This window comes from Rhinatrema bivittatum, chromosome 4, assembly GCF_901001135.1.
Source record: "Rhinatrema bivittatum chromosome 4, aRhiBiv1.1, whole genome shotgun sequence".
In the NCBI taxonomy this organism is placed as follows: Eukaryota; Metazoa; Chordata; class Amphibia; order Gymnophiona; family Rhinatrematidae; genus Rhinatrema; species Rhinatrema bivittatum.
This window is the reverse complement of record NC_042618.1, coordinates 482208212-482224157: the sequence shown is the minus strand read 5'-3', so window position 1 is coordinate 482224157 and position 15946 is coordinate 482208212. Positions and strand designations below refer to the sequence as shown.

Sequence of the window (15946 nt, the reverse complement as noted above, 5' to 3'; positions counted from 1 at the left end):
TAGAGAAATTTGTAAAACTTTTTCAATTTTTGATTGTTGGTTGCTCTATTCATCAGCTGTTTTGAAATATTCTTTTTATTAGTATGGTTTTAGTATTATAATTTATATTTTGTGTTTTTATTGTTCTGTGTTTTATAAGGAACAAGCCGTTAAACCCGTTAAAACGGGCTACATCCCTCTGTCTCTCACCTCCCCCTCTTTCTCTCTCCCCTCACTCTTCACCACCTCCTACCTCCCTCCCTCCCTCACCCACTCCTCCCCACCCTCCCTCTCCTCTCTCCCTCTCCTCTCACTCAGTCCCTCCCTCCCACTCAGTCTCACTCACTCCCTCCCCCCTCTCTCTCACTCAGTCCCACTCACTCTGTCCCCACTCCCTCCGTCCCCTCCCTCAGTCCCACTCCCTCCCTCCCTCTCTCTCTCAGTCCCACTCCCTCCCTCTCACTCAGTCCCCCCTCCCTCCCACTCAGTCCCTCCCCCTCACTCCCTCCCCCTCACTCAATCCCTCCCTCCCACTCAGTCCCTCCCTCTCACTCAGTCACTCCCTCCCCCCTCTCTCCCTCCCTCTCACTCACTCAGTCCCACTCACTCTCCCTCAGTCCCACTCCCTCCCTCCCACTCAGTCCCTCCCTCTCACTCAGTCACTCCCTCCCACTCTCTCTCTCCGTCCCTCCCTCCCACTCAGTCCGTCCCTCCCTCTCTCTCTCTTCTCCCTCCCTCGCTACTGGCCGCTACCGCCGTCGCCGCTACCGCTGTCGCCGCCGCTCGCTACCGCCGCCCGCTACCGCCGTCGCTACCGCCGCCGCTACCGCCGTCGCCGCCCGCTGCCGGTACCGCCGCCGCTCGCTACCGCCGTCGCCGCCCGCTGCTGGTACCGCCGCCGCCGCCGCCCGCTGCTGCCACTGGACGCCGCCATTGTTTTCTTTCAGACGCTTGCTCAGAGCGACGTGCTCGCCCGCACATGCGCGGTAGAGCTGGTCTCTACTGCGCATTTGCGGCACGTCGGTCAAGCTTCGTTTATCTAGTAAGATGGTGATGTTTTTCTTTTTCCATTGTTGTACTGCTTGTCTGGCTTTGTTGCAGTTTCCAGTTCAGTTTTGTCTGCATGTTTCTATTTATAATTTATGACCTCCCTATTCTGTATTTGGTGAGGATCTGTCAGTGTTCTGCATGTGTGACTGAGGAGAAGTATTCTGCTAGCGTGTACTTTCTTTGAGGGATCTATATATATATATAAATGATCTGGAAAGGAATACGACGAGTGAGGAAATCAAATTTGCAGATGATACAAAATTGTTCAGAGTAGTTAAATCTAAGCAGATTGTGATAAATTGCAGGAAGACCTTGTGAGACTGGAAAATTGGGCATCCAAATGGCAGATGAAATTTAATGTGGATAAGTGCAAGGTGATGCATATAGGGAAAAATAACCCATGCTATAGTTACACAATGTTGGGTTCCATATTAGGTGCTACAACCCAAGAAAGAGATCTAGGTGTCATAGTGGATAACACATTGAAATCGTCGGCTCAGTGTGCTGCGGCAGTCAAAAAAGCACCCCCTCCCTTGCTCTCTTTGAGATTTCACCTGCACTACGCCTTTGCGGGGGGGGGGGGGGGTGCTGTTTTTTTCCCTCGCCTCAGGCAGCAGATTGCCTTGAGCTGTCCCTGTCTCAATGGACCTTGGGTCTGGCCCAGCTTGGTAAGTCTTAGGCCATACAGCACAGCCTGGGGCAGGGAGGGAAGGTAAGAGACGGCAAATTCTACATTTCCTCAAATGATAAGTAATGCTTGGGTTAAACACATTCGGAAAAAAGGAGCAACACATCCTCATCTAACAAAAATCAGTCAAAAACAAAATATTGCATATTATATAGTCCCAAAGAAGTGATATCATAAATAGTGCTGGACAGTTACAAACGTTTCTGAAAGTTTATTATCTTATACCACAAATACCACACTGTCCTTAACTACATTTTAATGCATATAAAACACAATGCCAAAGATGAGAAAACAATGTTTATTCAATTTATCAACCTCCTTTATCATCTGTGCCCTGCAGCTTCTATTCTATGAGCTGAATTTCTGCTTTGAATGCCTTCACATGGGCCATGCTGGATACGTTCATTATGGGCAGTTTTCACAGGGTTTTGCATGCATTATTAAATACAGAAATAATATTCTTAAGGACAGCATTGTGTTTGTGGCATATGATTGTACGTTTTGTGCTGCTTGTAGTCAAAACTGTATAAGATTATACACTTTTTTCAGACTAAAATAAGTCGACTGTCTAGTACTATTTATGATATCACTTTCTTCGGGACTGTTGAGTGCACTATAATGCATATCCTCCTCCTGATTAATTGCATCGCAGACGCATCCCAGTCATCTCCATCGCGCCCCTAGCACCTGGAACATGTCCGCATCACACCCCAGCACCACCTCCTGCAGATCGCAAGCAGCACTGGCTGTGACAGCTCACCTGGGGCGCACTGGTTGCCACGAGGAAGGCATTGGTCCTGCCTGGGTGGTCGTAATCGTGCATGGCTGCAGCCACGTAGAGGGCCATCAGCTCAAGGGCTGGAATGTTCCCAGCCAGGCTCCCATACTTCTCGTCTGAGGCCGTGCACATCTTGGAGAAGACATAAGCTATGTGGCCATGGGTGATCCCACTGTCAGAATCTGAAGGAAGGAAAGAAATGGCAGAGACATCACAGAAGCAGAGGAGCTTGCACACTCTAAGGAAGGCTGGGTGGCAGGCAGTTCACAAAAGAGGAACGCTTATCTGCACAGGAGTTGCAGGTACAAATTTAAGAACGTTTGGAAATAATGACTTAATTTTTTCAAAACACATGAAAAGGTTTGAATCATAATGGGGCAACTGAGGATTCTCAGGTCGGGAAATTTACCCTTACCAGACCCTTCATTGTGTTCTGTTTTTCTTGCTTTGGTATAAAATGGTTAAAATCAGTAATGAAACATCTTTAAAAAGTAGCTTGCATATATCTCGCTCCAATTATTATACAGTCAGCCTTAGAAGGGAAGCAAATGCAGCTCAAATAACACCAGCCAAATCTGACCTCTCCCCCCTCCGATTCTAATGCAGCTGAATTATCAGCACCCACATCTGACCACTCCCCACTCCCCTTCCCTCCTGACTCCAATGCACCTGAATTATCAGCACCCACATCTGACCACTCCCCACTCCCCTTCCCTCCTGACTCCAATGTAGCTGAATTATCAGCACCCACATCCGACCACTCCCCACTCCCCTCCCCTCCTGACTCCAATGCACCTGAATTATCAGCACCCACATCTGACCACTCCCCACTCCCCTCCCCTTCCTGACTCCAATGCACCTGAATTATCAGAACCCACATCTGACCACTCCCCTCCCCTCCTGACTCCAATGCACCTGAATTATCAGCACCCACATCTGACCACTCCCCACTCCCCTCCCTTCCTGACTCTAATGCACCTGAATTATCAGAACCCACATCTGACCACTCCCCACTCCCCTCCTGACTCTAATGCAGCTGAATTATCAGCACCCACATCTGACCACCCCCACTCCCCTCCCTTCCTGACTCCAATGCAGCTGAATTATCAGCACCCACATCTGACCACTCCCCACTCCCCTCCCCTCCTGACTCCAATGCACCTGAATTATCAGAACCCACATCTGATCACTCCCCACTCCCCTCCCTTCCTGCTCCAATGCAGCTGAATTATCAGCACCCACATCTGACCACTCCCCACTCCCCTCCCCTCCTGACTCCAATGCACCTGAATTATCAGCACCCACATCTGACCACTCCCCACTCCTCTCCCCTCCTGACTCCAATGCACCTGAATTATCAGCACCCACATCTGACCACTCCCCACTCCCCTCCTGACTCCAATGCACATGAATTATCAGCACCCACATCTGACCCCTCCTCACTCTCCTCCCCTCCTGATTCTAATGCAGCTGAATTATCAGCACCCACATCTGACCACTCCCCACTCCCCTCCCTTCCTGACTCCAATGCAGCTGAATTATCAGCACCTACATCTGACCACTCCCCACTCCCCTCCCCTCCTGACTCCAATGCAGCTGAAATATTAGCACCCACATCTGACCACTCCCCACTCCCCTCCCTTCCTGACTCCAATGCAGCTGAATTATCAGCACCCACATCTGACCCCTCCTCACTCCCCTCCCCCTCCTGACTCTAATGCAGCTGAATTATCAGCACCCACATCTGACCCCTCCCCACTCCCCTCCTGACTCTAATGCAGCTGAATTATCAGCACCCACACCTGACCACTCCCCACTCCACTCTCCTCCTCACTCCAATGCAGTTGAATTATCAGCACCCACATCTGACCACTCCCCACTCCCCTCCCTTCCTGACTCCAATGCAGCTGAATTATCAGCACCCACATCTGACCCCTCCTCACTCCCCTCCCCCTCCTGACTCTAATGCAGCTGAATTATCAGCACCCACATCTGACCACTCCCCACTCCCCTCCTGACTCTAATGCAGCTGAATTATCAGCACCCACATCTGACCCCTCCCCACTCCCCTCCCCCTCCTGACTCTAATGCAGCTGAATTATCAGCACCCACACCTGACCACTCCCCACTCCACTCCCCCTCCTGACTCTAATGCAGCTGAATTATCAGCACCCACACCTGACCACTCCCCACTCCACTCTCCTCCTCACTCCAATGCAGCTGAATTATCAGCACCCACATCTGACCACTCCCCACTCCCCTCCCTTCCTAACTCCAATGCAGCTGAATTATCAGCACCCACATCTGACCACTCCCCACTCCCCTCCTGACTCCCATGCAGCTGAATTATCAGCACCCACATCTGACCAATCCCCACTCCCCTCCCCTCCTGACTACAATGCAGCTGAATTATCAGCACCCACATCTGATCACTCCCCACTCCACTCTCCTCCTCACTCCAATGCAGCTGAATTATCAGCACCCACATCTGACCACTCCCCTCCCCTCCTGACTCCAATGCACCTGAATTATCAGCACCCACATCTGATCACTCCCCACTCCACTCTCCTCCTCACTCCAATGCAGCTGAATTATCAGCACCCACATCTGACCACTCCCCACTCCCCTCCTGACTCCCATGCAGCTGAATTATCAGCACCCACATCTGACCCCTCCCCACTCCCCTCCCCTTCTGACTCCAATGCAGCTGAATTATCAGCACCCACATCTGACCACTCCCCACTCCCCTCCCCTCCTGACTCCAATGCAGCTGAATTATCAGCACCCACATCTGATCACTCCCCACTCCACTCTCCTCCTCACTCCAATGCAGCTGAATTATCAGCACCCACATCTGACCACTCCCCACTCCCCTCCTGACTCCCATGCAGCTGAATTATCAGCACCCACATCTGACCCCTCCCCACTCCCCTCCCCTTCTGACTCCAATGCAGCTGAATTATCAGCACCCACATCTGACCACTCCCCTCCTCCTCCTGACTCCAGTGCAGCTGAATTATCAGCACCCAAATCTGACCACTCCCCACTCCCCTCCCCTCCTGACTAAAATGCAGGTGAATTATCAGCACCCACATCTGACCACTCCCCACTCCCCTCCACCTCCTGACTACAATGCAGCTGAATTATCAGCACCCACATCTGACCACTCCCCACTCCTCTCCTGACTACAATGCAGCTGAATTATCAGCACCCACATCTGACCACTCCCCACTCCCCTCCCCTTCTGACTCCATTGCAGCTGAAATATCAGCACCCACATCTGACCCCTCTCCACTCCCCTCCCCTTCTGACTCCAATGCAGCTGAATTATCAGCACCCACATCTGACCACTCCCCACTCCCCTCCCCTCCTGACTACAATGCAGCTGAATTGTCAGCACCCACATCTGATCACTCCCCACTCCCCTCCCCTCCTGACTACAATGCAGCTGAATTATCAGCACCCACATCTGACCTCTCCCCACTCCTCCTGACTATAATGCAGCTGAATTATCAGCACCCACAGAGCCTGGATGCAACTAAGAGTGAGCATGGCCTGGCTGACCTGTTAGTGGAAGAGAACAGCATACCCGAGTCGCTTGCTGATCCATGGTCGCTGACAGTTGTCGGGAGGCCTGGTATAGCCTGCGTGGTAAGGTACCAGACAGCATGCAGCACATCCGTGGCATGGATCCTGTTGTGATCTGTGACCAATACAAAATGTGACAATAAAGGAGTTTGGAAAGTCCATCCGTGGGCAGATTCACCTACTTTATGCTACTTGCTAACGTAAAAAAAAAGATTAGCGACAGGAAGTACCAGGTACAATATATTCATTCACATTGCAAACTTTTTCTTCTCTTAAGGACTGCAGCACACTTCATAAATACAGCATTTTAGAAAAAAATACACAGCCATCCCTTGGGTGGAAGCTCTGACTGCACATTGCATGAAGTCACAGGGTCTGGGAACTAAAACAAGGTTATTACCACAACCCCCAGTTCCTGCAGCAGCTAAAGTGGAAATTCTGTGGTAAGACTTACAAACTTCTGCTGCAATTCTGCGGCATATATGCAGACATTTGCATATTAAATAAGGGAACCAAAAAACTATAGACCGGTGAGCCTGACTTCAGTGCCTGGAAAAATCATGGAAACTGTTATAATAGGATGCAGCCAGCATGGATTTACCCAAGGGAAGTCTTGCCTCACAAGTCTGCTTCATTTTTTTGAAGGGGTTAATAAACATGTGGATAAAGGTGATCTGGTACATGTGGTGTATTTGGATTTTCAGAAGGTGTACCTTTGTTGGTTATGAAAAACCCAGGTTTTAGTACAGCAGGAGCAAGATGAACAAGTACCAAATTTATGGACTGAAGGAGAATTGTGATCCAAAGGAGAATCTGCATCAATACTGACTTTGCTTGGTAAAGTAACTCTGCTTTAGTGCCACATTAGAACATAAGAACATGCCATACTGGGTCAGACCAAAGATCCATCAAGCACAGTATCCTGTTTCCAACAGTGGCCAATCCAGGTCACAAGTACCTGGCAGGATCCCAAGGCGTAAAGAGATTCCAAGCTGCTTATCCCAAGAATAAGCAGTGGATTTCTGCAACTCCACCTTAATAATGGTTTATGAACTTTGCCTACAGGAACTTGTTCAAACCTTTTTTTAAATGCAGCTACACTATCAGCTTTCACCACAACCTCTGGCAACAAATTCCAGAGCTTAATTATGCATTGAGTAAAAAAATATTTTCTCTTTTTAGTTTTAAATGTAACCCAGTAACTTCATTGTGTTCCCCTGGTCTTTGCACTTTTCAAGAGGAAACAACTGATTAACGTTTATGGACTGGAAACACTTTAGCCAGCCCAGTGGTTTATTTTCCTTACAAAATGTGAATGTTGTAGTACAGTGACTGAGAACATTGCTTTGCAAAAATTTGAAATTTTCTGCAAAAGTTGCTGAGAAAAAACTTACAAAGTCAAGATTTAATTGTGTTTGGCCTATGTAAACATTTCTTAATTAAAGTACAAATAGGAAGACACTTGTCTTGTCTTTTATGCAGATTTTGCAGAAATATAACTGAAGTGTGGGGAGAGGCACTAGAAATAATTTTCACCCAGGGAGCCTTTTGCACTAAATCCAGTCCTGAGTGCACAGTCAAGCTGTGCGTGTTGTGATCCGTAAAGTGGACCCTTGTTCCGAAGTAGAGTCAGCACTGCCGTGAAGGTATTTAAAGGCAAGGTCTGAGGAGCAGAACTTGCCTTTAAATACCAAATCCAAGGAAGTGCTGCATAAGGGAACCACGACACTTCCTGTCGTGGCCCCTTTAAATGCTTTCTTCAGCTGCGAGCGCGGCCCTAGTGGAGAGAAGAAGGGGGCAGAGCCATGGCCGGAGTCAGAGGCCTGCAGCCAGCCGCACCGCAGCCCGGGTCCCGCGGAGAACGTCTTCTGAGGCTCTCTGCCCCCGCAGGAGCCTCTTTGGAGCTCCGACGCCGCGGGTGAGTGCCAGGTCCCGGCCGTGGACTGCCTCGGCCGGCGGCCATGACAGTCGGCCCCGGTCGCGTGCTGCCACGGCCGGCGGCTGCACCAGTACCCCCTCCTCTAGGCCTCCCTCTAGAAGGCTTGGGTTTACTCGGATGTTCATTGTGAAAGTTCTGAAGGAGAGATTTATCCAAAATGTTCTTAGCAGGCTCCCAAGAATTCTCCTCTGGACCGAATCCTTCCCAAGACAGCAAGAACTCCCATGTGCGACCTCGTTTGCGGACATCAAGTACCTCATGCACCTGGTAAATTGTCTCATCCTCTGCTCTAGGCGGTAAGGCTTCAGGAATCTTGCGAGTGGGCCAAGAGAGGACCAACGGCTTCAACAACGACGTGTGAAAGGAATTGTGAATCCGTAATGTTGCTGGCAGACGAAGTTGATAGGTCACCGGTCCTAGCTGTCGAAGCACTGGAAAGGGCCCGATATAACGGGGAGCTAATCGCATAGACGGGACCCGCAATCGGATGTGTCGGGTGCTCAGCCATACTTTTTCACCTGGACGGAACGTAGGACCAGGTTGACGATGTCGATCGGCAAAGTTCTTGGCAGAGAGTGCCGCTTTCTGCAACATCTGCTGAGTATGGATCCAAAGTCTTTTTAATTGTGTAGCAGTGAGCTGGGCTGCTGGGGATGGAACTGGTAATGGTAACGGCAAAGGTGGTCTGGGTTGACGTCCAAAAATGATCTGAAAAGGCGAAGCTCCCGTAGCAGTACAGGCATGAGAGTTATGGGAAAACTCAGCCCAAGAAAGAAGAGTCGCCCAGTCATCCTGGCGAGAGTTAACATAGATTCGCAGAAATTGTTTTAACGTACGATTCGTATGTTCAGCCTGTCCATTGGCTTGAGGATGAAACGTAGTAGTGAAGTCTAATGAGATGTGAAATTTTTTACAGAGATTGCGCCAATAACGTGCTGTGAACTGGGGACCACGGTCAGAAACAATGTGCTGTGGCAGACCATGAAGTCGGAAGATATGGCGCATAAATAATTGGGCCAACTGAGGAGCAGACGGGAGGGAGGGTAAGGGAATAAAGTGAGCCATTTTTGAAAATCGGTCCACAACCACCCATATAACAGTATTGCCCTCTGAGGACGGAAGTTCCACAATGAAGTCTGTAGAGATGTGTGTCCAAGGTTTCGACGGTACTGGTAACGGTTGTAACAATCCCTGTGTCTTCCCTGGGGGAATTTTATGTTGAGCACAAGTTGGACAGGAGGCCACATAAGCTTTTATGTCCTTGCACATTCCCGGCCACCAATAGTACTGCTGAAGAAGTGTCTGAGTCCGGGCTTGTCCAGGATGCCCTGCTAGCTGAGAGTCATGTCCCCAGACCAACACTTTATTACGGAGTCTCTTGGGTACCACCGTTTTACCAGGTGGAACTGTGAATGTAGCAGCCAAGTTGATGCAGGCGGGGTCTATAATGTGTTGGATAGGTTCTTCAACATCCTCTGAGAGAAGGACCGAGACAGGGCATCTGCCTTAATATTCTTGTTAGCAGGTCGGTAACGTAATTCAAAATTAAAGCGTGTAAAGAACAGTGCCCATTGAGCTTGGCGTGGGTTCAGACGTTGGGCTTGTTGGAGGTAAACCAAATTTTTATGATCAGTGTAAACTGTGATCCGGTGCTGGGCTCCCTCCAGCCACTGTCGCCATTCTTCAAATGCCAATTTGATGGCAAGGAGTTCTTTGTCACCAATAGCGTAATTCCATTCAGCTGACGAAAATTTCCTAGAATAATAGGAACAAGGATGAGAAGTTCCAGTGGTGTCATTCTGACTTAGAACAGCCCCCACTCCTTCAGTGGATGCATCCACCTCGACTACAAACGGCCGTCTGGGATCAGGATGCCGGAGGCACGGCTTCTTGAGAAATGAGCTCTTAAGCGCCCGGAACGCTACTTCCGCTTCTGGAGACCAAGCCCTAACATTAGCTCCTTTGCGGGTAAGAGCCGTAAGAGGTGCCGCTAACTTGGAGAAATTCCGGATGAAGCTACGATAGTAGTTAGCAAACCCCAAGAAACGCTGCAATGCACGTAGTCCATTAGGTTGGGGCCATTCTTCAATACATTTCAATTTAGATGGATCCATCTGAAATCCTTGCTTAGAAATAATATACCCCAAGAATGGTAGAGATTCTTGCTCAAAGATGCATTTTTCGAGTTTTGCATAAAGTTGGTTTTCCCGTAAACGTTGTAACACCAGAATAACATGTTGTCTATGTGTCTGTAAATTGGGTGAAAAAATCAAAATGTCATCCAGAAAGACTACAACACAGACATAGAGCAGGTCTCGAAATATCTCATTAACGAAATGCTGAAATACAGCCGGAGAATTAGTTAATCCAAAAGGCATGACCAGATATTCATAATGTCCATCCCTGGTGTTGAATGCCTTCTTCCACTCGTCACCCTCACGAATCCTGACAAGATTATACGCTCCTCGGAGATCTAACTTCGAGAATAACTTGGCTCCCTGTAGACGATCGAAAAGTTCCGCTATGAGAGGTAGCGGATACCGGTCTTTGATGGTAATGGCATTAAGGCCACGGTAGTCAATACATGGACGCAGGGTCCCATCTTTTTTCCCAACAAAGAAAAAGCCGGCCCCAGCCGGAGATTTAGAGCGCCTGATGAATCCTTTCTGTAAGTTGTCCTGGATATATTCTGTCATAGCACGGGTCTCCAAAGCAGACAATGGATAGACCCTACCCCGAGGAGGCGTGGAACCTGGAATCAAATTGATACTACAATCGAATTCTCGATGTGGGGGTAAAATGTCCGCAGCTTTTTTGGAAAACACGTCCGAAAACTGCTTGTACTGCGACGGTAGACACTCCTGCTGAGAGGTACAGATGAAACTGCTGGAGGAACTTGATCCGGGAATGCAAGACTCCAGGCATTTTGATCCCCAGTGAATGAGTTTTAAAGAAGTCCAGTCGAACTGAGGGTTGTGTAACTGTAGTCATGGAATGCCAAGAACTATAGGATGGATTGCTCTTTGGATGATATAAAAAGAAATCTTCTCAGTATGATTTGGTGATATGTGACATGTCATCGGAACAGTATGATGGGTTATCCTCCCGGGTAGGGGATCTCCATGGATGGAGGATACAATTAACGGCTTTGGACATAGGCAAGTGGGGATGTGTAGTTGATCTACCACATCTTGTAGGATGAAATTCCCACCAGCCCCAGAGTCCACTAAAGCCAGGGTAGAGAATCCGTGCTTTTCGAAGTCTAGGGTGACCTGTAGAGTCAGTGGAAGAGCCGGAGAGGTAATGCCTAGAGTTACTCCCCCAGTAGAGCCTAGACATTGAAGTTTCTCCGGACGTATAGGACAACGGGCAAGGAGATGACCCGCTCCACCGCAGTATAGACAGAGGCCTGCCTTGTGATGTCTCTGCCGTTCCTCTGGGGAGAGGGGACCTCGCCCCAGTTGCAGAGGTTCCTCCGTAGTTCCTTCTGATTGAGGTGCCATGTAGGAGATAGGAACCGAACGGGAAGGCGTGGCTCCTGCTGCTTGACTTCTTGTGTTGGAGGCTTCCCGTGCTCTTTCCTGTAGTCGTCGGTCAATTCGGGTGACCAGGTCCACGATGGCATCCAGGGACTGTGGTAATTCTCGGGCTGCCATTTCATCTTTTATTCTAGGCGCCAGGCCTTCCAAGAAAATTGCCCGGAGACAATTCTCCTCCCAATGGAGCTCGGATGCCAAAGTTCTGAACTCAATGGTATAGTCGGCCAGTAGTCGATCATCTTGCCGAAGTTGTAAAATCCTGGAACCTGCGACCACTTGTTTCCCAGGGTCGTCAAACACTGCTTGAAATAACTCCACGAATTTAGGCAGGTTTTGTAGTATCGGATCTGACCGACGCCAGTACGGAGAGGCCCAGGCCAGGGCCTTACCTTCCAACAAGGATAGAATATAGGTTGTCTTGGTGAGATCATCCGGAAAGATAGCAGCTTGAAGAAGAAAGTGCATACTGCACTGGTTGAGAAACCCCTGGCACAGGCGAGGTTCTCCGGCGTAGCGTGGCGGAGTCGGTAGTGGAATTATAGACTGGGGATTATTCTGTACCACCGAGGGTAGTGGTGGTGGCATAACTTGAGTTGGCGTTATGAAATCCAGCCGAGCGTTTAGTCGTCCTAAGGAAGCCGCCATGGATTCTAGTATTTGTTGCTGCTCCATGACCTTCTGGGCCAATCCCGGAATGACTAGGGAAGTTGTGGCCTCTGCCGGGTCCATGGCCTTAGTATTCTGTTGTGATCCGTAAAGTGGACCCTTGTTCCGAAGTAGAGTCAGCACTGCCATGAAGGGAGTAAACCTTTCTCGGTCTCTACTGTCGGATAGCAAGGCCTGTTGGAGAGGTGGATTTGAAGACTTCACCCTGGAAGCTCGTGACCCCCCCAGGAGGAGCCCGTAGGGGCACGGCCGCTGGGACTTAGGAGACTCCCTGAAGAATGGAGATGATCTGGATGCAGGCGCCTCCTGCAGGTCGTGGTTTCCAGACGGCTGGCGCCTCCAGCAGGTCGTACGAAGTCGAAGAGAACACTTGAAGAATAGTCCCAGTCCAAATCCAAGGGTCGAAGTCCGGAGAGAAGTCGGCAGCCGGTCCAGGGGCAGACGGGAGAATGGTCCGCAGCCAATCCAGGGACAAGAAGGAGAAGGATCCAGAGCCAGTCCGCGTCAAAGCCAGAGACGTCACCACCAACAGTCCAAAGTCAGGAGCCACAGAATCAGTCCAACGGGGAGAAGAGCAGAAGCAGGACGAACAGCAAGATCCAGAACGCCAAACAGGTACCAGGAACTGAGCCTCAATACTAAGGCAAGGTCTGAGGAGCAGACCTTGCCTTTAAATACCAAATCCAAGGAAGTGCTGCATAAGGGAACCACGACACTTCCTGTCGTGGCCCCTTTAAATGCTTTCTTCAGCCGCGCGCGCGCGGCCCTAGTGGAGAGAAAAAGGGGGCGGGGCCATGGCCGGAGTCAGAGGCCTGCAGCCAGCCGCACCGCGGCCCGGGTCCCGCGGAGAACGTCTTCTGAGGCTCTCTGCCCCCGCAGGAGCCTCTTTGGAGCCCCAACGCCGCGGGTGAGTGCCAGGTCCCGGCCGCGGACCGCCGCGGCCGGCGGCCATGACAGTCGGCCCCGGTCGCGTGCTGCCGCGGCCGGCGGCCATAACAGTGCGATCCATTGCCAGAGGATGCGATCGAGGCGACGAGCATAGTGGGGTTTGCACAGATCCCTGGAGGAAATGTCCACAGCACATTCTTAGTCATCGCTATCCCTGGCAGTGAGTTACAAGCAATGGATCTGCTCTTTAGGGATCAGCTGCCCACCTTAACCCGATTTGGCCACTGTCAGACAGGCCGCTGACCCAGCACAGCACTTCTTATGTTCTTATGTAAGGGGGCAGCAACGCCTGTACTTACAAGGGATATCTCGGTAGCCGTTCTCCAGAGCATGAAAATAGTTCATGAACTCCCTCACGGGAAGTTTGAATGTTTCAAAAAGCCCCATGTCCTCGAAAAGTCTGTAGGAAACCTAGAGCAAAAGAAGAAAAGAAGATGTGAGCAGGAGGAGCAGGGCGGCAGCACTGAGCCCTCACTTGGATTGTGCTGGCTCCCCCTCTTTAATGTCAGAAGGTAACACAGTCAGTGCTGCTCAGACTGAGACTTCCTATCACATAAACTCAAAGCAGATCCCTCTCATGTCTCACCACTGTCCCAAACGTGGGCCAGGCCCTAAATCCTGCTCCTTCACCCTTATGCAGTATTGTCATCTCTTCTTTTGATTTGTGCGTTGCGCTGCCTCAGAGCAGTCTGACGCTGCTTTCTGCGTCCACCTCTTTAGGAATATCTGGTAAAGAGGACCTCTAGGGAGCGTGTGCCCTGTGTCAGTGTAAGTCTGAGCTGCGAGTTAGTCTGGACAGGATTTGTGCAGGGCTGTTTGGCACCCTGTGCAAATCCTGGGTCATTCCCCTCCCTGCCCCCCAGCGCACAGCGCTCCCTTCTTACCACTTCTGGGCCCCATACTGGAGGGATTTTGCCATCCCCAAACTTTTGGCACTCTAGGTGGTCGCCCAGTTTGCCTGATGGAAGCCCCGGCCCTGGATTTGTGAATGCATTCGGCAGAGGGATCCATCCAGGCCAGCAGGATGGTGCCACCTTGGATGTTGGGTAGCCACTGATAGACTCCTAGCTATGGCCATGTAGCACCTAGGGGGGGCCTGGAGACCCCGGGCACATCATGGAAGATTCTGTGCGCCTCATCCGGAGATTTCAGAGATGGGATGTGAGCATTGACGAGATTATGAGGGAATGTAAACTAATGTAACAGGGTTCTTTGAAGAAGAAGATTACGATCTAAATGCTAGAGATCAGAAGAAGAAATGTAAAGTCTATTTATTTTGTCATCTTTTTGGTGATTTTAGTGTGAATTGGACTGCTGGTACCTCCCAGAAGATTAAAAGTTTATGATTTTGAAATATAACTCACTGCGCCAGACTCTGTTTGCTACAACCTCGGGCTCTGGATCTGAGGTGCGAGTCTGCCAGTGTGAGAAAGAGAAAACTGAAGGTTTTTGGTGCAGGGGTGCAGTCTGATTGTCACGCAGGAGAAAAGATTGATGCTTGGTATGTCCCCTGGTTTCCCACTGTGGCTGACCTGGGCTGGGGCATCAGCGGGAGCAGCGGTGGTGCTTGTGGACCTGCATCATCCTCCCGCAGCACTATGTTACCCCACTCGCTTCAAAGCACATCAAGTCCAGGAGAAGAGGATGATGCAGCCTGAGGCACCGAGGGGTGGAGAGTGGGGGGGGGCAAGAGAGTGAGGGAATTTGAGGGGATGCGGATGGAGCGAGGTAGAGTGGGGGGAGGAAGGCAGAGGATCTGAGAAGCTGCTGAGGGAATGAGTGAGGATGTGGAGGGAGGGAACGTGATTAAGGGGGTGGGGAGGGTTGCGGGGAGAGATTCAGTGGGTGTGAAGGAGATGAAAGGGTGTATGGAGGGAGGGAGTGAGGATGAGAGGTGCTGTGGAGAATGAGTGAGGGGATCAGAAGGGGGAGAGAGAGAATAAGAGGACTGAGCAGCTGTGGGGGGTGATGAGGAGATCGGAGGGGTGTATGTGGAGAGACGGTGAATGAGAGGACTGGAGGGGTTTGGAAGGGAGTGCAGGATAAGTAAACCTTTGTTTTCTTTGGGAATGTCAATGTTTTAATTTAAAAAAAAAAACCCCAGTCATTTTTTCTCAGTACTTTGTTTGTTATAACATTGAAGTTCCCAGAAAAAAATAAATAAAACCGAAGTTCCCTAAGTATGAGTGCGAGAAAGGCTCGATATTGGCATGGAGTGGTATGAATGGATCATTCCTTCTGATCCCAGACGCCCTCCTCTCCTCTCCTCCCTCTGAATCTCTATCCACCTCCATCCCCTCTCGCTCTAGCCCCTTCCCATCCTACTTCCCCAGCACAGAGACACAGAAATAGCAGAAGAAAATTGTTTAATATGCAGCTATGTGAAATCATGCAAAAGTTGTCACATAAAGGTAGCAGAATTTGCTCACGTTTGCTGCAGGAAACCGGCGGCACTGCGGGTAGGCCCGGCTAAGCATTCATGCACACTTCCTGGATAGAAGGGTAGACTCTTAACGTCTGCCTGAAAAATTGTCTTAAATGCCGTTGGTTTTCAGTCGGCTGTTCCAGGCATCAGCCACCCTCTCACTAAGGGAAAACCTTCGCATGCTTTGTCCCTTCCCGCACTTTCCTGCTGTGAGGACATCCTGAGCCTCTTTCTGTCCCAGGACCTGTTGTCATTTCTGCTCTCAACGTTCCTGTGAAGATGTGGCCTCCACGCTCAAGGTGGCCTCTTACAAGGGAGCATATTCTCAGCTTCGCCACTTGCTCTG

General features: G+C 50.3%; 1 protein-coding gene across 1 annotated transcript in view; it reads right to left on the bottom strand.

Annotated features, from left to right (window-relative positions):
* The window catches only part of PDE3A (phosphodiesterase 3A), a 100070-nt gene that overhangs the window by 51979 nt on the left and 32145 nt on the right, over positions 1 to 15946 (bottom strand). The window contains exons 6-8 of the mRNA XM_029597546.1: positions 13475 to 13586; positions 6085 to 6198; positions 2478 to 2677 (exon numbers count right to left, since the gene is read on the bottom strand). Of these exons, the coding sequence (XP_029453406.1) occupies positions 2478 to 2677; positions 6085 to 6198; positions 13475 to 13586 (426 nt within the window). The remainder of the gene's footprint in view (positions 1 to 2477; positions 2678 to 6084; positions 6199 to 13474; positions 13587 to 15946) is intronic.